Source organism: Orbicella faveolata, unplaced genomic scaffold, assembly GCF_042242905.1.
Source record: "Orbicella faveolata isolate gen_17 unplaced genomic scaffold, um_ofav_v1 contig_24, whole genome shotgun sequence".
Classification (NCBI taxonomy): Eukaryota; Metazoa; Cnidaria; class Anthozoa; order Scleractinia; family Merulinidae; genus Orbicella; species Orbicella faveolata.
In genome coordinates this window covers 29359983-29381188 of record NW_028301552.1, presented here as the reverse complement: position 1 = coordinate 29381188, position 21206 = coordinate 29359983, and the positions used below count along the sequence as shown (strand labels likewise).

The window sequence follows — 21206 nt, the reverse complement described above, 5'->3', positions numbered from 1 at the left end:
AAGTAATTCCCAGTAAGAAATTTCGAAAATTTTGGTATACCTCGCAAGGTTGTCCTCTTTTACGGAAATTCCGGAAAATCCCGTTCCATTCGTCACTGGAAATTTCTGCAAAAAGGCAAACCGAATGTTTTTTGTCGAATGGAGAGCATCCGAGAAGACATGGTAGGGAAGTTTCTTGCGAAAGTTTTCAGAAAACCGAAAATTGTTGAATTTCTGAAATGCGAACCATTCAACTGGAAATCCCGGAAATTCCAGGAGGAAAACCAAATGGAACGGAAATTCCCGGTAAAAAATTTCTGCGGAAAATTTCGGTATACCTGCAGCTGATCGGGGCTAAAACACAACACGAGTACATACGAGTAACATACGGGTACATACGAGTACATACGAGTACATACGAGTACATACGAGTACATACGAGTACATACGAGTACATACGAGTACATACGAGTACATACGAGTGACATACGAATACATACGAGTAACATACGAGTACATACGAGTAGCCTACGAGTACATACAAGTAACATACGGATACAAACAGACGCATACGGTAACATACAGGTTACATACGAATACATTGGTTACATACGAATACATATATATATATATAGGAGCAACATACGATGGCAGGAGGGTAAGAAACACGAAATGTACCATTTTCTTGTTCCATTACATTTTTATACGTGCGCGGGTCATTACATTCATTCAAATGTCCATTGTATTTTTACACACACACGCGAGCGCGCGCAACTGCCACACACGCGCGGGCACCACACCCATGCACGTGTACCACACACACACAAGCAAACCTAAAGCGGTCTTCACACGGCAAACTTAAGTTGGCAAACTAGTGTTGGCAAACTTCAAAAAGTTGGCAAACTCGTACTTTCACACGTCAAACTCTCGTCAAATTACAACACAGTAATTTGCAACATGGCCGACTTAGTGCAGTGGTACTCACGTACAACAGTGAAACAGAAGAAGAGAAGAGAGGAAACAGAAAGCGGTGGAGGAAAAGAAAGGTTTGGACGAAACCCAGTTTGTCTGCTAGCTCCTCTATTGTCTTTTGTTCGTTTTTAGTATCTTTGTAGACTACAGATGGGACGTCCCACACAACCGGACAATTGTGAACCTCTTCGATAAATTTAAAAGTGGCCTCGCGTTCATCTTGACTTGCGTCCGCCATTTTGTGAAGTGCCACGCAAATAAATCGCGTGAATAGAGCGCGTGTTTTGATTGGTTGACAGTTAACAACACATGTTTGACAATCGTTCACACGTCAGATACGAGTTTACCAACACGAAAAAGTTGGTGAAAACGTTGGCGAGAATAGAGGCAAGTTCTATTTGTCGCCAACAATTTGCCAACGTGTTTGCCGACTGTATTTGTGCCGTTCACACACCAACTTGAGTTTGCCAACACAAGTTTGCTAACTTTAGTTTGCCGTGTGAAGGCCTCCTAAGCGCTGATATGATCCACCCGCCCCGCTCCCCCGCTGTAACAGCGTTTCTCTCCCTTTCCCAGCCACGCCGCCGCGAGGTAACATAAGCATGCAGAAGATAAGTCATATAAAGCCCCACCCACACTACGCTGGAGAAATTTGAAAATGGAGTTTTATTTCTACAGTAAGGCCTACCGTCTACACTAATCCGTCGAAAACGCTCTTCAAACGGGAGGAATTTGAAAACGCCGGCTTTGTGGAAGGAAAACGTTTGATGCGTTTTCAGAGTGAAAATGCCGTTTCAAATTTCTCCGGCGTAGTGTGGATGTGATATTTTTAAGTAGAGATTGAGACTCAAAAAGTCTAGTTCATTACGATGTTTGGACATTTGTCATAACCACGCAAAATGTTACGATTGTCATTTTTTCCTAAGTTGTAGTCTCATTTGAGAAGATATATCGAACACGAGAGAAGTTCTTCGTCACATTTCCCAACATCTGACGGATTGTAGAAAATACTCGGTTTTGCATCTTCTCTTCTGCGTGTTTGGAAATATGACAAAGACCTGGAACTAAAGAACGCTACCCAAAGTCTCTAAAATTCAGACCATCCTCATTTTTTTAGACAAAATATAACTTTTCACAGTTTATTGCAATCCTTTCTCACGAGTTTATAATTCATGAACATATAAAATTGAAATCACGATCTTGACGGTGTTTGGAGATTTGATCTAAATGGGCATAGATTTTTTCGACTTTATTTCTCCGTTTCCTCCCAAGTTTTAGTTTCGATTTAGAAGATATATTATATCAACCACTCAAGACAGTGTTTGACCTCATTTTCAAACACCTGAAAGTTCGTCAAAAATACTCCGCCGCGCGATTTTATTTTCAACTCTCGTCTCCGGTGTTAGAAAATGCGGCGAAACACGGTCTTTTATGTTTGATAATATTACTTTCAGACGCAACGTAATGAATGAGTCCAGAACTGGGATTTTTACCAGCTGGCACTACAACTTGTTGAAGGGGCCTTCGTTCAACCATCAGCTGACCTTTCTTTCATTTTACAAAGTGAGTTTTCTGTCCACACTACGCTGAAGCAAGGAATTTAAAAACGCAGCAATCACCGGTCATTTTGGATTTGTGTTTGAGGAAAACTCGGTCAGGGAAGTCACGTGATTATCGTGACGCCATCATTTTAGAAAAGCTCCGTTTTCAAAATGTTTTTCGTCCACGCGAAAACGAAAAGCCGACGTTTTCAAATTCGCCAGATCTGAAGAGCGTTTTCGAAAAGCTCCGTTTTCGTGACGGATTAATGTGGACGGAAGGCTGCGTTTTCAAATTCCTCCAGCGTAAGGTGGACAGGGCCTTGGGAAATTTCAGGCTGTTTTTTTCAATCATTGACTACTTTTTAATTTTTGAACTACAATTCTTTTAAAAGTTAACACGTGGACGCTTCCTAAGCTGGTGCTCGTCGCTTGATATAATGTTTGGCCCCAGCAGGAGCTGAGAATTACAATCTTATTATAATACTTGATGTGACTGAAAATACTACTTCCAGTGTTGCGATCGGTGACGTATTTAAAAGGTTTTCGTAATCCGATCTGTTGTTTCTGTTCTAAATTTTCGGTGGCTCTGATAAAGGTGGACAAAAGCCACGGAAAATTTTGCACAGAAAACTAGATCGGATTACGAAAACCTTTAAAAATTTTAATACATTAGAAACAAAACTATATTCTACTTAATACGATACTTTCACTACTTACAAGACTGAACAATACCTAGAATACTTACACTACAAAGTATTTTCTTCCAATTAAAATAAATGCCATTCAAAAATGTCATAAAAAATATAATAACTATTTGGGAAAAAATCTCTCTTTAACGGCTCAATTCTTCTAAAGCAGTAATTGCAAGAGAGTAAGTTTGACCTTCAATTACCTAAGTCCCTGATCGGTCGTTGCTTGGTTTTGAATTTTCGCGCGCGTTTAACAGCCAATCAAAGATTCTGTACGGATCACTGCATGGTTACGTCATCCCTGATGGGTTGTTTCTTGGGTTTAAATTTTTGTGCATTTAACAGCCAATCAGAGCCTCTATAGAGAACACCGAATCGAAACTTCATCCCTGATTGGTCGTTGCCTGTTTTAGAATTTTTACGAGCAACAGCCAATCAGAGATTCCGAACGGATCACCGAATAGTGACGTCATCAATATAGTTGTTTTCGGGTCGAATACAGACAAAAGAGATACCTTTTTTATAAGGCTATCGACACGGGAACACATCTAAACTATAAGAGCGGTTTTCACTTGAATATAAAGCAATTCGCATTAGCTTTGGTTTTGCACCTACTACACTAGGGAGCGATTGGCTTAAAAAACACGCGCCTCTTTTTCATTGAATCAGAAGTAAAACCAAAACCAATCGCGACTCACTCACACACGTTTTCCTGCGTTTCGCGTCAGCTACATGAATTTGGTTCGGGTTTTCATTTTTTTACTGAGTGCGTAATTCGCAATGGGCCAGAGTGATTACCTTGGTTTTAGTATCACACGACAATCATTTGAAAACCTCTCTTACGCCGGTCGAATAATGATGTAATGATACTGACGATACCGTTTAATCCCATTTTCTCGAAGCTCCAAGAGCAACGCAAAATGGCTTGAGAAATTGAGATGTCGAGGGTAAAAATTACAGCAAGAATCGACTGATGAGCCGAGAAGTAGAGAAATCAGGATCATTTGACAACCAGGAATACAGGCCCTGTCCACACTATACGCTGGAGGAATTTGAAAACAGAGTTTTCACTCTGAAAACGCATCAAATGTTTTCCGTCCACACTACACCGGTCATTTTGGATTTGTGTTTGAGGAAAGCTCGGTCAGGGAAATCACGTGATTATCGTGACGTCATCGTTTTCGAAAAACTCCGTTTTCAAAATCTGTTCCGTCCACGCGAAAACCAAAAGCCGGCGTTTTCAAATTCCTCCTTCCTTCCTTGAAGAGCGTTTTCGAAAAGCTCCGTTTTCGTGACAGATTACAGTGTAGTGAGGACGGTAGACCTAGCCGTAGGAATAACGCTGCGTTTTCAAATTCCTCAGGCTTAATGTGGCCGGGGCCACACTTTAAGCTGATCCATTGCTCGCGTATCCGTCAGCCTGCACGGAGTAATTTGTTTCCCCGTCTTCCCACAGTTTCTGCGTGACCTCTGCCAGCGGACTACTTGAAGAGCACCTTTGTTTCAGAAATGACTGCGAGCTGTTCCGAATCAGCAGTATTAGAAGGGGAACAATGATTAATAGAATCACGCACGCTGTGAGAACGATGAAACCAATCGTCACTGAAAGAGAAAAATACATATGTATTAAGCGAAAAAACCAAACACTTTGAGTGAACATGAAGAATCTGCACGAAGAGCTTAAGTACGTCGTTATATTAAAAAATTTAGCCTAAATATTTCAAGTTCGTCATCCATACTCCATCTACAGCACAGTCAGCTCTCGTTATAGCGGACACCCTCGGGACAGTCATTTGATGTTTGCAATAGCGGGGTGTGATGAAAAATGACCCAATTTTTGGTTGTGAAGTGTCACACATAATGTATGACTGCTATACTCTTTTAAGATTTCCATTTTCTTTTAATTTGTAGTACACATCTATTTTGACACATAATCATCTAATATGGGCCAAAATAGTACCCAGACTAGTAAACATTCCAAGCTTGCAGAATAATTAGGTCAATAATTGTCCGTAGCAACGAAAGAAGAACAATGAAAATATTACTTTGGGACCACATGAAGTGTCCGCAATTCCGTAATAGCAGGAGTTGTTTTCATTCATTAATTTTCTTTGTATTTTCCGCCGGACGGAGATGTGGCTTCTGTCCGTAATAGCGGGTGTCTGTAATAGTGGGTTGTCCGCAGCTCCTCTCATCATCCAGGAGTATAAAAGGGTAGGACAATCTGCTATGGAAACACCATAAAATGCTGGTCCTAGTCGTTCAAAGGGTTGGTAATTGTATCCACCGCGGGAAAGCTGTCCATTGAAAAAACCAGCCCTACACGCTTCATTCTATGGCAATCTCGTTCTCAGAAACGCGATATTTTTGTATAGCACCAAGAATCGAAAACTCTGGGAGAAATCGGAAGATGAGCCAGCATTAGTTTCAGCGGTTACCCTCTCTACGCATGTTCAGAAACCACTATAGCACGTGAACGCATGCGCACAATTGAGCCTGGCCCAGGATTTTCTGGTTCTGGTATCTGATTTTGTCCAGAGGCTGAGAGCGTCGGGCGTTGGGTTACCGCTGACCGAAAAACGCGCTGACTCTGGTGACAAGATAGGCACCAGGCTTCTCCTTTTGTATTTCAAGGTTTTACTGACGGAAACATACTTACATGTAGAGCATGATGATTGACCTGGTTTAGAGGTGAAAAAATCATTCTTACACTTTGTGCACAATGTCGAACTGAAACAAGTAAACAAACAAGACTTGATTACTTTGTTATAGCACGTCTAAAATAGATCTACATTCTGCGACGTTGTGTTAAAACAAGAACAGAGTATCTCATGTTAAAAACATAGCTCACAAGGGGAACGAATAATTATTAATGTTCTAGTGAGCAGGGCATTCCTTGTTTGTATTCTCTCCCACCAGAACAACATTGACTCTCTCTCGAAAAGATTCGAAACGTTCGTCATAGAAATCCACTGTGTGAGGTGAGTACGGGCGCAAGGTAGAATGGATCGATTGGGAGGCGAAGCTGATTTCTCTTTCGTAAACGGTCGATGCCATTTTTAATGGTTAATGCCATAATTGATAACCAAGCTTTTCGGAATGGACGATGCCATACCTGCTCTAGTTTAGGCCTGGACTAGGTCGCAACTGGTTATAATAAACAATTAGATTATAAACTCGAGATTTCTATTATCGCGCGATAGTTGACGAGGGCGCAGCCCGAGTCAACTAATCTAATTGTTTTAGTATAAATCTACTAGTCGTTCAAAACTTTATCTAAATCCTCTTCACAGACACTTCAAAAAAGAAAAGAAGCGGCCATCATTTTGTTGACTAGGGCACACTGGTACGCTACTCGCTATTAGTATAAATCTACTAGCGTTCTATCATGAATACTGCTCTCTGATTGATTCGCTCTCGATTTCTATGCGCCCTCGTCAACTATCACGCGAAAGAAATCTCGAGCTCATAATCTAATTGTTTAATAGATAGTGAGTAGCGTAGCCAATCAGAGAACGGCATTCGTGATAGAACGCTAGTAGATTTATACTAGTATGCACTCACCAAACGTTAAAATTATTCATTTTCACACTGGTATGCTTGCAGTTAGCTTGCGGTTAGCTTTTATTTGTTGGTTAGGGCAATGCCATAAGTAAAATAGAATAAGAAAGTCACCACTGAGCACAGCACAACGACGTACTGTACAACACAGCACCGTGCAGCACAGCAAAGAGAAGCACAACATAGCACACTACAGTGAAGCTCACTGGTGCCCAGCACTGCACCGCATTGCACAACATTGTTGCAAAGCAGAGCACTGCAACATAACAGCACTACTTCTACAAGCATAGCTCTAACAGATGTGATACTTTTGAAATAATCAGAGAACAAAATAAACTTACCCTGCCTTTCGAGAAAAAGTATCTTCATCACATTGTGTACATGCGTTACTGCCAGCCTTTGAACTGTATGTACCAGCTGGACAGCTGAAAGATCACATTAAAACTCAACTGAATATTATATATAGATGTATCCGTTGAAATGAGTGATAATTTTGAGAAAAAGAGTTATTGCAAAAGATATACTACATGCTTTCAGTCATCAAGGTCATCAAAGTTAAATTTTGTTGAGTTCGTGATCAAAAACAATTTGGAAAATTCCTTACTTAACTAAAAATTTTACCTTAAAATTTTATGACAACCTCGTTCCCAGGGTCTCTCATCTTACCGCCCCCTGGAGCGAGCGAAGAGAGACCCTGGTTGGGTCTGGTCACGTGCCACTTTGACAATTGAGAACATCAGGGAGGGGTCCTCTGTAATCAGCAATTTGTCGCGTTGAGCTTTGTCGAATTCGAAGTATCGCGCTGCGACTGCCATTACCCGCGGCGTATATTAATACTTAGCTTTCAGGCTGAAATTTCGAATAATATCTATTCCAACGTTTACCTAAAGGTTAAGCAAGTCTGTCTCGAGGTAATTTAGTGGTCTTGATTGTCAGTGTTGCCGTCTTACCCACTGGATTTATGGAAAGTCAGTCATTTCAGCTGTGGACGTGGAGCAGCGCAATTTCATCCCGGAGTAATTGTTGTTTCTTCTTTGAATGCACTTGATCAAATTGATGTTCAAGGGATATTTTAATCTTTGTCCCTGGAGAGCCAATACTTAGAGCCTTAAAACATATCTTGCAATAGAAACGAACCTGAACAAAGTATAAGCACGGCATGGCAAATTTATACAGAGGTGTCACTCTGAGAAGCGACGTGCAGTTTACAGCGGAAACCATGCAGACCTACGATCTCTAAAGATATGCTGTAACACAATCAAACGACTCCACTCTACTTATAATTTCCATTTCTTCTAATAACACAGCATAAAAAGTGCCCCCCAGAAACACACGTGAAGTAAAGAAAGGTCGAAAGATCGAAAATTAAATGACAATGTGCAAAGTTGTCACGAACCGTTGGAGTCACGTACACTAATTTATTAACGACACAATAAAAATTATATTTGTCTTTTTCTTCTTCTAGCCTCCTTTCGGTCGAAGATGAATCCAGTTTATCAGCAACGACGGCGAAATGCATACCGCAACGAGTTCGTTGTATTATCCTTCGCGCTCTGCAAAGTTCGGGGCGCCGACGGCGCGGTGAAACTTCAATAGATCTTTTCAACCTTTGACGCTCCTTTCGAAGTGACCCTAGCTTTCAGTGATCAATTAAAAGGCCCTGAATTCTCTAGAATTATTTAATCGCCGTTCACAAGACCTACACTTCATTCTGAGGTAAAGCTGAGTCAAAGATCTTCCATACACAGCCTCGGTCGCCGTGTGTAATTCTCCATTCGCCCTCTTGAAGAGATTTTTACAATATGTAACGTCCTTCACTGAACCATACACCCTTCAGCGACTTGGATTTCCGCTATTAGATGACGGATAAGTTTTCCTCGGCGTTTGCAGAATATTACCGCCGGACATTGCCGCAGAACATATCGTTCTTGGTTTACTTTGGTGACAACACATCCCGCACTCCCGTGGGCTAAGTATAGACAAAATTCCTACTAGGCCGCCCATCCCTTCAATAATTTAATTGTCATCTCCCAGATTCTGGGAGACACATGACCAGACCCAACCAGGGTCTCTCTTCGCTCGCTCCAGGGCGCGGTAAGATGAGAGACCCTGGGAACGAGGTTGATTTTATGAATCTGCATCAAATGAACAATATCCCCCCTGTTCAAGCTATATTGTTTAAGACTGAGATTCCCCTGTTATCTGTATGTCTGAGATCACTTTGAGGAAACTAAATATTTCTGAATCTATTGTTGTTGACAATGATGATAAATATGATGACATTCTTGTTGTTTTAGTTATTAATAAATGATAGTGTGAGGTTGATTATTAAATGTAATGTCTCCTACATATACCTTTTGAAAACTAATAATAACAGTAATAATATATATTATTTTAAGGTTTCTTGACTTCAATACCCTTTTGAACATTATAGTTACAGTACGAGGTGGATTATTGAACCACAGTCTGAGATCTGGAAATTTATTAGACAACCAATAATTATTTTAAAGGAGTTCAGTCACGGTATTTTGAGTTATTTTGGCCACATACAAAATTACCTTTAAATGATAGGAAACCTGAAACTAACAGTTTCATAAGATAGAGAAACACCAAAGAAATAATGATAAACCATAAAAGAACAAGGATGGCTAAGGATGGAGAAGATAATTTGACACGGATTACAAACGATGAATTTGAAAAATTGAGGCTAAACTTTTCAATATGAGCAAACCGTGACTGAGCTCCTTTCTGGTTTCCTGATTTGAAGACCCTTTTGTACTGCACAGTGGAACCCCGCCCTATGGTCACCTCATTAATACTGTCACCTCATTATTACGGCCTCTTTTTCTTGTCCTGGCGAAACACCCATACTTTTTCTGATAAGAAAACCCTGTTAATGCAGCCAACCAGTCAACATGGCCAATGGCCACATTTTGAAATCCCAGCCTGTATAATCCTTTACACAATTTTACTCCATTTAGATGGCAACTCAAACCAGTTAATATATTCATCTTTCCAATGTTAATATCGTGTGAACTGATTGTGGTGATTGAAGTTTCCATTTTTTAAAATTGAAGGTTTTCGTGCAAAAAGGCATATAAAGCATTTTGGGCTGATTTTTATTTTTTGTAGGATCAAGCTAATTTTTGGCAGACTGACTTGTTTTGACATGAAAAGCATTGTTGCATAATAATATTGTTTTTGTTGATTTGTGCTTCGTTTTGGAGAAATAACTTATGCAAAAAACTCAGTTTTGGAGTATCTTTAGGAGATCTTCTGTTGAGCGAAAAACAAAAGAAACCTTTTGTTTTGCTAAACAAAGAGGTCCCCGAAGTGTGGCATTTGCCGCTAGTTTTATTATTTATATAATTACACTATTCTCTTACTGTTGCTTCGTTGGCGCAAACAAATAAAGCGGTGAACAGGCTGGATTCGAGTTTGTTTTGTTGTGACACCAGTTCGATATGAGGTCTGTCGATTTTTTTTCCGGTCTATTTCTCTACTTCTTTCAAAAATCAATACATCTACTTAAAAAAAACGTGCTGTCGAAGCAGCTAAAAGTAACCATTTAAGTTTGTGCTGTGTCAAAATCCACCTTTGAAGGATTCGCTCCAAAAGATGCCGCTCAAAAAACTAAGATTTTTTTCACGTTATTTCTCGAAAATGAAACGCAAATCAACAAAAATAATTACGCAACGGTGCTCTTTATGTCAAAACAAGTCAGTCTGCCAAAAATTAGCTTGATCCTGCAAAAAATAAAAATTGGCCCAACATGCTATGTACGCCCATTTTGCACGAAAGCCTTCAATAATTATATCTGCATTTTGGATGCTCATTAGTGATGTATCTGTAATACTGTGATATTATCTGTTAACACATCACTCAATTTTGACGAGTCATAAAATTTGATCCTACCCCCTTAATATGGCCACCCCATTAATCTGGCCAAATGTTCGTGACCCATTGGTGACCATATAAACGGACTTCCACTGTACAGTTCAAGGCCATTAAACAGATCTCAAAGTACAGAAAGTCTCTCAGGGGATTACCGTGTACATTGCAGCATAGTTTTGTTCAAAACAGTTCCTGGGCTGTAGCTTCCTTTAGGACAAGGGTTGCAAAGGATAGTGCTCAAAAGAAATTGCCCTGGAGGACAATGCACTGTTAAAGAACGAAAAAGATGATCTATACATTAATAACAGGACAAGCACAAGATACTGAAGAGGAAATAATTCAGTACATATACAGTTACATTCAAGCCTGGGTTACAAGTCAGCTGTACAAGTATTCTTGTGAGAATAAAACCTTTCCCTCATTTTGGTCCAAATTTTCATGTGACCAACTGAGGAACACCTCATTTCTACAGGTTATGCTTGCTATGCAGGCTCATTTTAAAAGTTTTTAAATATGGGCCAACCAGCTGAAGTATTAAAACATGTCTTAAAATAATATGTCAACACACACACAGACACACAGGGGTATGTACATAATGCAATACCTTGCACAGCAAATGCAGTAAACAGGCCAGCCACATAGAGAGCTATTTTTTGGTGTGTGTGACTGTGTAAAATTCATCCTTGTGGTAACAACATTTTGTACACTAGGTTCGAAGTTTTTAGTCGAACATTTCTTTGTTTTTTTATGAGTGTTTTAGGGTTATCATGCAACCAAAATTAGCAATAATATTATTTAAATATTGTTGTAAGCAGTTATCGTCTTTTCTGGCACGGTGGATTGGTTTTGGTGTCATAGCTCAATGGCTGCATGTGTGGCATAAGTGTTTTTTTAGCCAAGCACAGAGGAAAAAACCAATTCAACAACAAAATACTTGTTACTTTTAGCATTAGATAGAAAACCATACCTTATAAAAATTCAAGGAAATTCACCTGCGACCTTTGCAGTCTATACCCTTGAGGTACAGTGTGTGACTCACAGTGTGTAGTTGTTATTATTTATATCCATGTTAGTTTAAGATGGAGTCAAGCATTGTATAGTTCCAGAAAATACCCATACCTCCCCCACAGAAGGTATTTTTTCTAAGAACTCCACCCCCACCCCTCTGGAAATTCCAATTGTCTATGAGCTTCCTACATTTCTTTCAATTTTTTGGTCCTGCAGAACTCCTCGCACCCCACCCCAAGAAATTTCAATCCCTTCTGTACCAGGAGTATGGAAATTGTCTGAAGCTGAGATTTTAAATTCTGATGTACAGAAACAGTTGCACAGTGTATTTTACCTGGGCATTCATTGTCCACAGTGCAGTTAGAACAGAACACTTGATTAATATTGTGTGGCATCACAGGTGGCAAAAACAAACTGCTGTTGACCATATTACAGCTGAAATGACATTTCTGCGGACCAGTAAAGATATGAATTTTGAGCCTGAAGTGAACTGTTAAATTGTCAAAACCTCAATGTATTTTATAAATAAGCATTATTAACACATCAGTGTATTTGATAGGCAAGGAAGCCCAGAGAAGCAAATAAGGCTTATGTAGAGGACTACCTCAAATACTTAAGTCTTAATGTGCAAGAGAATAAGAATGCTGTAATCGGCACATAAAATGATCATAATTTAGGATAAAAAGGTAGTTAAGCAAACCTAAACACGTGAATGTGCAAAAGCAAAGAAAGGAAAACATAATAATTAAGATTATTTGTTAGACTATAAAACAACGCCATAAAAATTCAACATCTATATTCTGACCACACATGTTGCTTTAGAAAATATCATAAACCAACTGTCCTATGTCCCCTGTCAGTTTCAAAGCCAGTTACAGAAATTTATAACAGGCACAAAAACAACCAACCACAACATCAGATGCCTCACTCAAGGGTTTCATAAAAGCTTTCAACAGTAAGGCAGTAAATCACAGGCAAACAAAACTTTCTTAACTGAACTTCTTTATAAGAAAACCAATTTTCTAGATGATGTAAGCAAAATTATGAGGAGTCCAAAGGTTCCTAACCATGAAATCCTGGGTACCCAGCACTTAAGCTTATATGACAAGAGTCAGTTTTTCCAGTTGCCCAACGGCAAAAGTTAGTTGCCTGTGGCACCCCTGTACAGCCCTGGTTGGACAAAATAGGCTGGCAAAATTGTCCTCACATCATTCTGGTCAATTTGATTGGTGCCTGCTCCTTGACAAAGGCCCTGCTGTAATGTATCATACTCACAGTTGACAAAACAAGCCCCTTGCTGGCAGAATCACAATGTAGTTTATGATCTTGGAAGCTACTCTATGTGGCTACTGATCTGGCCCGCGTTGTTCAAAAGGTGGGTAATGCTATCCACTGGATAAATCACTATCCAGCATGCAAATAGTGCAGTTTGTTTTGCTAACACTTATCTGGTGGATAGAATTATCCAGCCTTCAAACAACTGGGGCCTGATCTTTTGGGAAAATATGCCAAAATCAGACACCTTTCTTAATGCTTAATTTTAACACCCATTCACCTCTAAACTAGCTGATGAATCATCGTCTTCTAATCCCAGCAAATTTCCAGAGTTTCTGATGAACCTTGTGCTAGATATATTAAGACATGAAACTTGAGCTGTGATGATTTTCTTGTCAGAAGATACTCTGTTACCCTCGAAGTTTGAGGCAACAATGGTTACTGTATGAACACTTCCCACAAAAACAACCGGTCCAAAATTATCCGAAATGTTACAATTTATAATATGTAATGTGCTAAGATCTCCTGGAAACGACATTACTGAGAGTAAAGGCAACCCAAGGTGGTAGCCTGAACACCTAGAAATGCTGTTTTCTTGAAGTGTAATAGTAGATGAGCTTGCAGTGATGCTAACGTTTGTTCCTTGTGCCGTACACTGACAAATTGTTATGTTGGACATAAGAGCATGATACAGGACAGGTTGACTGTTCTTCCAGTGAAGATCAACCATGCTCACTTCACAGAACTGTACATTTAATGAGAAATCAACTTCAACCACTTGCTTGTGTTGCCTGTTAAAAAAGATTTGTGGAAACTATTTCAGTTATTTTTACACCAAGAAAACTTGCTATGAGAAACCTATATATCCAAAAACTATGTTTCAGTGCTGTTTTGAAGCCCCAGTTTGTTCAAATTTTACAACATGAAACACTCCAAGAAATGATCTTTAGAATATTCTGATGGAAACAGAAGAACTGTCAGGAAATGAAAACAAAACTGATTCAAACAGATTTTTCACATCTGACAACAAAAACCCCCGTGAGCCTGAATACAACACTACTGCAAATTCACGTAGATGTGTAGTAGCTAACTTGTACCCAGTCACTCTTTAAGGTGGCCGGACACAGTTTGCGCGGGCGCTTTTGCTGATGCAATCCAGCGCGCGCAAGGATTGCAAAAAAGAACATGCCGTCAATAGAGCGAACATTTTATTTACTCAACACCCGCACTATCTGTGCTATTTTTCTTCATAACTGAACACAGTGTATTGATGGTTTTAATCTTTTATTACAAAGATATGTTAGAAAAGGTAACAATGCAAAAACCCAGCAATTCTCAGTTTTTTCATTGTTACCAAAAGAACCCAGTTAAATGCAGCGCATGCGCAGTAAGTCAAAAAATTGCAATTGAAAAAAAAATTGCTTTCTCGGAAATACGCCCATTTCTCGAGAACCAGTCATTAGAATTTCACAAAATTTGGCACAAAAATACTTTAGGAGATAAGTAACTGGAGTATTAAAAAAAATTGAACTTTAACAAAGGAAATTCTAGATATTCCAGTGAACATTCAACAAGGGATAATTAAAGATCTCTCTGTTAAATTATTATCAAAATGGTGTTAACTTGTCAGTATCGTTACTAGCTTGTTGCATGCAAATTATAAAGAAAATGTAATGACTAGATTTTCTACAAATAAACAAAAGCGATTTTAAAGGCCTGTTTATATTTATTCATGTTGCCATGGCAACAGCACATACGTCAGCTTAACTATCAAAAGACCAATGTTTGTGTTGTTAATCTGCTTGCTGCCAGTTTTGGCAGCTGAGGGATCAAGGGTTTCAGAGAAAAAGGTGAATGAAACACAGGGATCAAAAACTGTGTTGAGCCACCTTAATTTGTCCAGTTGGGAAAATAGACCCTCCCTTCCCTGTATTCATTTTGCCAAAAGCCTTTTGGGTAGTGCACAACAACGTTAGCAATATTATTACAACGCCATCCACAGAAGTGAAATCCACTGCATACACGCGTCAATTATCTCATGATCATGTAAGCACAGCTTATTATCAAGATCAATGGCATAATACACAAATGTTATCTTTTATTAGTATCACCCAACTAGTGGACTAATGCAAATCCTGCATTTTGATTGGCTACGCTACTAGGGGACTATCAGTAATAGTCATCGAGTAGCGAAATTGGCGCCATCGAGCGTGACGCTTTCTTTCGTTTTATTCCCAAATAAATATTTCTTCAATTTGCATTTGCTAACTTTATTAGTACCTTTTCTGTCCGACTAGTTGGGTGATACTAAAACAATTAGACCCTTCGCCCTCAAGGGCCACGGGTCTAATTGTTAAATAGCCATACCTCGCTCCCCAGAAAGTAACACGCTGCAACCTCCGTCTACCACAGTCGAGTTTAAGACTTTCCGCCTCTTGGTAGTTACCCACGGAGATATTTAATATAACCGAGTTAATATTCTTGCGACCTGCAAGCTCAACAGCGTAAGCAATACTGCGGCAAGGCTTGGTTTGCGGTCCACAGGTCTCGGAGTCCTCCCCAGTGGTGTTTACGAAAATTGACTGCCCCGAAAACACCGGGCATTTTGTTTCGTTATTTTCCTGCTGGTGTGAGAAAATAGGAGGCACTGAAAGTAAAAGCAGTAAAATGACGCTGTCGAGCATGGTTGTCTTCCAGATCGGAGAGATTTTCAATAGGGATCTAGTACTATCACGGCAATTTGTCCGCCATGTTTTGACTCAAAGGTTGCCGGGAAGACTTCACAGAAAGTTAACGGGAGGACTGGGAACCACGGAAAAATGATTTGTTAACGCTAAGCTTGGACTTAGAGCGAAAAAGATAAATTTTCAACAACATCGTGTTCATGAATCCAGAAATTTATACATATAGAGATAAAATAATATATAACGAGCTGTGCGGTATTGCGTCTTATTATACGACAAGGTAGTCTTGAGGCAAATCAGAGCGTTCGGATTGGCTTTTGTGAGGACCTCGGTGCGCTTGGTCCGTACTGCCACGACCTCGGGCCAGTTTTCCCCAGTTTTCAATCACAGCCCAAATGCACGGTGCTTGAAAATCTTACGAGCATCTTTACTCGATTCCTTTTCGCGCTTCGACCCGCACAAATCATTGGTGAAAACCGCTATCGGAATTTTTATTTCCGGTGTCGAAATAAGCTTCTCCGGAAAGGGTCACCCAGGCGATATACAACCGTCCTTGATAGAAAGTGTGGAGTGGTGTTTTAGTTCAAGGCTAGATCAGAGTTATTTATCACTGAGTACCTTCACTCGTACATGAAGTGCATCTGTAAATGAACGGTTTTAGCTAAAGATTAAACCATTGGATATCTTTGGGATGAAAACCATCGTTGAACAGTAGTCCAAGAATCTAGCCAATCAAATCATTGTTTTTCGTCGTGCTAATGCTCCGCCGGCTAAGAGAGACAGGCCGGGCTCTGGGAACGAGAATTCATGATGCAGAAACGGGGCAAAGTGACGTTATACTGAGAGCGACGAACCATCGCACTCCTCCTCTGATTGACAGGCGGTTGCAACAGACTTGTGGTTTTGGAGATTGTAATGTACATTTTCGTTCCAAATTAGGAAAGTTGGCATCGTTTTATCGAATTGTGGAAATGTTTTCAAGAAGTACGGACTAAATGAAAAAATAAGGAGTTCCCTCGACAGAGGAACTCCTTGTTAAAGTTTCAGCAGTAGAATTTAGCAGATAAAAACAACAACTTTGGAGTGCATTGAATTTAACTTTAAAAAGTGATTTGTTAATTTTAAGCTCTACATATGCCAAAATCTGATCGAGGATTCGACTCATGTTGCCTTGCTTCTTCTATACTTCGGCGGTGTTGCTGTCAAATTTTAACGACTTTGTCAACTCTGATGAACTGACTTTTAAATACAAGTATAACTCTGTTGTAAGCTGATGTAGTTAAACGAGCTTTATTCCGTTTAGAAGCTAAAAAGAGCGTAACGGTTTTGCATTACTATTTCAACACTTTTGTTTCGCACTTAGTGCAGCCAAGAGTGATCTCCTCTTGAAGTTAACTGTTGTACAGGATTTTAAATTGAACATCTTGAGCAAGGAGCAAACGTGTGCAGCTTTTCGCGACGTAAGATCAACATTAGTATTTTTCCACTTCAAAACTGTTCTTGCAATTTCGGATAGTGTAGTACTTTTCACTTGGAACTTTTAGCATTTTTGACACGTGTTAAAATGTACTCCAGATTCAAAGAGTGTGGCGTCTATCAGCGCAATGAACTGTTTATATTCCTTGAACTAAGATTAATCTAAGTTTCTTCCAACTTAGAGGAGTCGCTGTGATGCTTCTTTAATTACAAATCGACAATTTCCGGCCCTTGGTAGCCTTGTTTCATTCTCTCTGTAACGACAGATGTCCTGTTCGCGAGCTCGTCCATGTTCGGTCTCAGGTCGGGATCGCCATTCAGACAGTCACGAATCAAGGTTTTCAGCTCCTCGGAGAAGTTCTCGTTAATATCTTCAGGGGGTCTGCCTTCCATGATGTTAGCCAGAGCGCTAAACATGTCTGTTCCTACAATCTTATATGGGGGTTCCATTGTAGCGAGCTCGTATAGCACGCACCCAAGGAGCCATACTTGACTTCCAGGGCTAAATACCTGTCCTTTCAAAATTTCCGGAGGGGAATAAATTCCCGTGCCGTTATCCCCCATAGCCATGGCGTTCATGTTGTCTTGCGCAGAAGCCATGTACAACAAGCCACTGTCCAGTTTTAATGTTCCGTTTTCATCAAAAGAGATGCGGTCGATTGGCGTGGAAGTTTCGTAGATAATTCCTTTGTCGTTTAGGTACTTCAAGGCTGAGGACAGCTCACAAAGCGCTTTCCATATTAGGTATTCCGGCAATAGTCTCCGCAGTCCTTTACGCTCATGAAGAATGTCCAGAAGGGCAACGGGAGGGTATTCAAATACAATAATGTCGGTGCCTCCCTGGCTGAACTGCACTAGACTTTGCATAATATTTGGATGGCTTACCCCACTCCAAGCCTCCATGGCGGATTTAACGCGATCATCTGCTAAGCAGGGAGGCACGCACTTTAACAATACCTCGGACATGTCGAGAAGGCACTTGGCCGGGTACACGCAGTGCGAAATGTGCTGAGAGTTCAAGTTATTTCGGTTGACGTAAAAGTCGTCCACTGTAAGCTGATTGGCTAAGAAATTGATCATCGTCTTCGGGATCGGAAGATCGACAATACGTGCCAAGCGCTTCAGTCCCATCGCCTGCAAAATGAACGTGCGGCAGTGTTGCTGCAGGGAGCCTGGCTGCGCGTCCTCGGCTGCGAACGCGCCATCAGGGTTTAAGATATTAAATTTTGCCTCCTGTGTGGATTGATCCTGTAGGCGCGTCCTTGCCGCCATGTGTCAAATCGTGTGCGACTTTCTTTGTTGGCGCGCGCGCGCTTCAGATCGCATTCAAATCAGTCAATAAAAAATTATCTATCAATTAATCAATTAACTTTGCGCGTCACAATAGGGTAAGTCTTTTGATAGCGCAATATTTTATATGCCTCATTAGCGTACATTTATCGAAATTAATTTAATCTTAGAATAGCGACTGACGTTCAGGCCTATTGTTTCTGCACATCCTTACTGCGCGCGTGATTCACGCTGCAACGTCACCCAAGTCATACATATCAAGCGCGCGCTGTAAGAAGGGAAGATAAGCAAGTATAGGCTTGGCACCAGCTAACTTCGCCTGCAATTTACTCTCTTAAATGGTCGGTGACGCCCTCTTTTCTTTTCATAGATCAATTCCTTTCCTACAGAAAAAAAAAAAACAGAAAAAAAACAGAAAAAAAATCTGTACGAGGGAAGTTTCAAATATTTCGCATTTTCTGCCCTAATGCGACCGAAGGTTTCTTCGAATGTGGATGGGAAAGACTAATAATATTCATTCTTTTTGGATAGGAAAGACTACTAATATTCGTTCTTTTTCAAGGCCTATTCTCCCTCAAGGAACGACATTACTTAATAGACTAACTTGTGTTAAATTGAGTAGGTTTACCTGATCAAAATTTCTTTTGCTGCTGATATTTTTAAGCTAAGATCGTATTAGGAGAACGAGAGCTTGTAAAAACGCATGGTCTTCGATGCACCTGATCTCCAAAACGAGCACGGTGACCCCCGTATTTTTTGGCCTTTATGGCAAAAATTGGTATTTACCTTACTGTATGGCAAGCTTTAAAAAAACTGTGCGTGGGAACATTTTGGGCACGAACGTCCTTAAGTTAAGTAGCTTCGGTCGATTTAGGTCTGTTACAACTAAGACATGTTTTGAAAAACGTCAAATTTCAACAACGTTTTTGTGGAGTTGTGCGACAAGGGTCTCGATCCAAACACACGAAAGCCTAACAATATTTCAAGCTTTTATCTATCGTTTGAATCGTTTTTCTTTCAAACTATGCAGGGTATTGAATTTTTTTTCTTCCTTGTAATGATATCTGTTTATTCATTAGATGAATTTCTAAATGGTGGCGAATACAATGAAATCAGGAGTAGCTGAACGATAACTAAGCCCACTACTTAACGGATTTTAATTGAAATAGAATTTCACCACAGCTAATTAATGTTATATGGAGGGTAGAAAAAGTGCAGTGTTTAAAACTTCCAGTACTTGCGAGAGGCATGGTAGGTAGAAAAGGTTCAGATTTTAAAACTTTCAGTAGTTACAGCACGGTTCTTCGACACATAATCATCACAACAGGACATCGCGTCTCCGTCATAACGTAATTGTAATAGACCACATTCTCGGTGTTGGACTGGAAATAGCTTGCGGGGAAATATCATTAAAAAGCGATAAATATCATTTGCATTTTAAACACCTCCCGCATTAGCCTCAGTTTCAAGCTAGTTCCAGTCTAATACCGGGAATACGAATACGGTCTACTGGCTGCGTGGCTGGCGGGATTCGTGAGCAAGCGATATTTGGTCATTTTTTCCCCTCGCGCAGCGCGAGGAAATTCGCCAATCCCCTCTCGGGATTGAAGACAAAAGCACTCGCGCGCTAAATACGGCCAGCTACGCAGGCTACTCACGCACGACGGCGTCAATTCAACACACAACCTCAACGCAGGCTCTCTCTCTTTTGCCTCTCTTTAGAGGTTGTTTACTGCACTTGCAAAACGTGGTGTCGTTTAAGAGGGCTGAAACCGAAAAATACCCCTTCCCCGTCCAAATCTTGGCTCAACAGAGGATGGAAAGTGACAGTTAATCCTTCATATGGGCCTGATTGTTAAGGCAGTCCCTCTCGAGTTATTTTTAGACACGTTTCCCAGGCCTATATGGGGGTTTCACTCTCTCGCTCCTCATGTTCTCTTGTTTAGACTCAATACTTCGATGTCTTTGGGCTTTTCTCTTCGACTTTCTTGTAATCGTTTTCCGAGTTCTTTTAGAAGTGCCGAATGTTACCGGTAAAGTAGAACTTTTGCGAGCTTATCGTCATTAGTAGATCCCCGCTAAAATCTTTCACGGTAGTTTCCAGTTTGTAAGGTAAGGTAGCGCTTTAGTTGCATTGATGTTCCTTCTGACGAAAGAATGTTTGAATTTTGTAGATCGTGTCAACGGGAAATTTCTCCAATGACTATAAAATTTGTTTCGTGTTTTAAAAGGAAAACATAAAAAACAAACCAGAAATTAAAATGCAAAATGTGAAAATTTAAGTTCGAGAAATGTCCTCAAGATTTTATCGCGGTACGTTTGTAAAAATATGGCCTGTGGTGTTATCGAGTTTGTCAGACTTCCGTGTTTTTGTTCTGGGAATTAAAAATACGAAACAAGTATTGGCATTTAGAAATATATCATGCTTCATTTGACAGGTAAGAATAAATTGGACTGGGTTTTGAATAATTTATCATCATTCAGAAAAGGTGATTTGGAACGTCGAAAGTCCTTCTGTTTTCTCGTATTATCCAGACCATTCGTGCTCGGTACTTTTACACAATTATTCCACGAGCGCGCGCTGGATATGAGATTGTAGATAGCCAATAGAAAACTTAACTAAAAAAAAAAACGCCCGAAAAATTCACGTGCACGCTTACCATATTTGTGGAGCACGGTGTAATGGCTCATATACTGTGATGGTTAAGCCAATGAAAACTCTCGAGTTGCATGATCTAATGATCCAGTTTTTAATAATAACGGTTATTTCGCGCGGTCCACATCAGTAACACTGATTTAAATAGCTAGTGTTCATATCTCAACAGATTTAGAAAAAG

General features: G+C 40.1%; 2 protein-coding genes across 2 annotated transcripts; both read right to left on the bottom strand.

Annotated features, from left to right (window-relative positions):
• Positions 1-2076: 2076 nt before the first annotated feature.
• Positions 2077-15701, bottom strand: LOC110047438 (uncharacterized). The gene is made up of 7 exons (XM_089291949.1): positions 15287-15701; positions 13200-13710; positions 11979-12093; positions 10792-10903; positions 7084-7167; positions 5841-5911; positions 2077-4783 (listed from the first exon to the last, which is right to left on the bottom strand). Exons 1-7 carry the CDS (start codon positions 15601-15603, stop codon positions 4569-4571), a joined length of 1425 nt encoding a protein of 474 aa, XP_089148075.1. The 5' UTR covers positions 15604-15701; the 3' UTR covers positions 2077-4568.
• A 1114-nt stretch (positions 15702-16815) lies between these two features.
• Positions 16816-19070, bottom strand: LOC110047437 (serine/threonine-protein kinase Nek7-like). Its single transcript, XM_020753188.2, has one exon. The coding sequence runs from the start codon at positions 18349-18351 to the stop codon at positions 17287-17289; it is 1065 nt and encodes a 354-aa protein (XP_020608847.1). The 5' UTR covers positions 18352-19070; the 3' UTR covers positions 16816-17286.
• Between the last annotated feature and the right edge of the window lie 2136 nt (positions 19071-21206).

Bases quoted from the DNA above. Each gene is read 5' to 3' on its own strand.
- LOC110047437 (XM_020753188.2), bottom strand. From the start codon at position 18,351: ATGGCGGCAAGGACGCGCCTACAGGATCAATCCACACAGGAGGCAAAA.
- LOC110047438 (XM_089291949.1), bottom strand. From the start codon at position 15,603: ATGCTCGACAGCGTCATTTTACTGCTTTTACTTTCAGTGCCTCCTATT. The intron at 13,711-15,286 runs GTATGGCTATTT...CTTTTTTAACAG, and splicing joins GTTACTTTCTGGGGAGCGAG to GCAACACAAGCAAGTGGTTG. The intron at 7,168-10,791 runs GTAATCCCCTGA...GTGATCTTTCAG, and splicing joins ACTATGCTGCAATGTACACG to CTGTCCAGCTGGTACATACA.